The following is a 1356-nucleotide window of genomic DNA, read 5'->3' as shown; positions in this document are numbered from 1 at the left end:
AGGAGGAGGAGAAGAAGAAGAACAAGAAGAAGAAGAAGAAGAAGAAGAAGAAGAAGAAGAAGAAAACCAACACACCATCCAGCACAAAGTGCATACACAAAAAAATTCGATGGCAACAAGGCTAGAGGGCGACCGAGAAAGACCTGGCGAGATGGAGTCAGGGAATCATTAACCACCCACGGCATCCCCCTGACCCAAGCTCTCCGGCTGGCAACAGAGAGACGTCTCTTTCTTCTCGCGACACCCAAAAGGGTATAAACGCGGATAAAAGTAAAGTAAAAATGAATACGCGCTCTCGACTAATTACACTTATAATTTGATAAGACTGAAAAACACGTGTTGGGTATGCATGAATGAATGCAATAATACAGGAATGAATATATGAATAGATAAGTCTTATGGCAGTTAATAAATATGTACACGGATAGGATTTTTTCTAAAAAATTGATAGTGAATTGAGGGACAAAGACAAATAGTTCATGAACATTTAATAAACAAAAGACAAAAAGTTTAGTAAATGCAATCACACAAAACAAGAAAATTAACAACTAGACTGACTTTCATGTCAAGACAATTCAGAAGATACAAAACAACAGTAATATCTTAGCAAGTTTTCTTCTTCGACGGTAAATTTTCATAAATCATGCAATGATGCTCTTCGCTTTTAGCACCATAGCGCATTTTGTATCAAAGACCACTCCGAAAATAAATATTTAGTGTTGGATTCTGACAGAATTTTGTCAATGCACTTTTCCAACAGTCTGCAAAGCATTTTGACGCTATTCATCCACAGTCTGCAGCTGGTGTGTGTGTGTGTGTGTGTGTGTGTGTGTGTGTGTGTGTGTGTGTGTGTGTGTGTATGTGTGTGTGTGTGTATTTGTGTACGTACATGAGTGCATGTGTACGTATATGAGTAAGTACCTGTGTGAGTGCATACGTGCGTGCAGTGTGTGTGTGTGTGTGTGTGTGTGTGTATGTGTGTGTGTTTGTATTTAGCTTGATCTATAGATGCGTAGATTACAGGATACACATATCTCATTTCAAGCAAGTTGATTCATCTATCGCTTTTATTTGAGTACTTTATACCTGCGTATTTTCTATTGGTTGATCTATTTATTGATGTACTGTTAAACTGATGATTGACAGACGGAGCGAGTTCGACTGATGGAGAGATCACTTTTCAGCGGGCGATATTGTTTTATTGACAATCTGCTTCAAAGGTGAGAGCTTGTTTGTTTGTTCTTGTTTTTGCTTTGTTTTTGTTCTTGTTTTTGCTTTGTTTTTGTTTGTGTGTGTGTTTTTGTTGTTTGTTTGTTTGTTCGTTTGGATTTTTATTTCGTGGTTTTTTTTGTTGGG

At 37.7% G+C, this 1356-nt stretch overlaps 1 protein-coding gene across 1 annotated transcript in view; it reads left to right on the top strand.

Moving 5' to 3' along the window:
- LOC101855258 (thymidine kinase 2, mitochondrial) overlaps window positions 1–1218 on the top strand; it is a gene marked incomplete at its 3' end in the record, with an annotated part of 9413 nt that extends 8195 nt beyond the window's left edge. Inside the window, 1 exon segment of the mRNA XM_035969950.1 lies at window positions 1147–1218. Coding sequence (XP_035825843.1) covers window positions 1147–1218 — 72 coding nt within the window.
- Between the last annotated feature and the right edge of the window lie 138 nt (window positions 1219–1356).

The sequence above is a fragment of the Aplysia californica genome, unplaced genomic scaffold (assembly GCF_000002075.1).
Source record: "Aplysia californica isolate F4 #8 unplaced genomic scaffold, AplCal3.0 scaffold00200, whole genome shotgun sequence".
In the NCBI taxonomy this organism is placed as follows: Eukaryota; Metazoa; Mollusca; class Gastropoda; order Aplysiida; family Aplysiidae; genus Aplysia; species Aplysia californica.
Note: the sequence above shows the minus strand (reverse complement) of the source record. Positions and strands in the feature narration are given on the sequence as shown.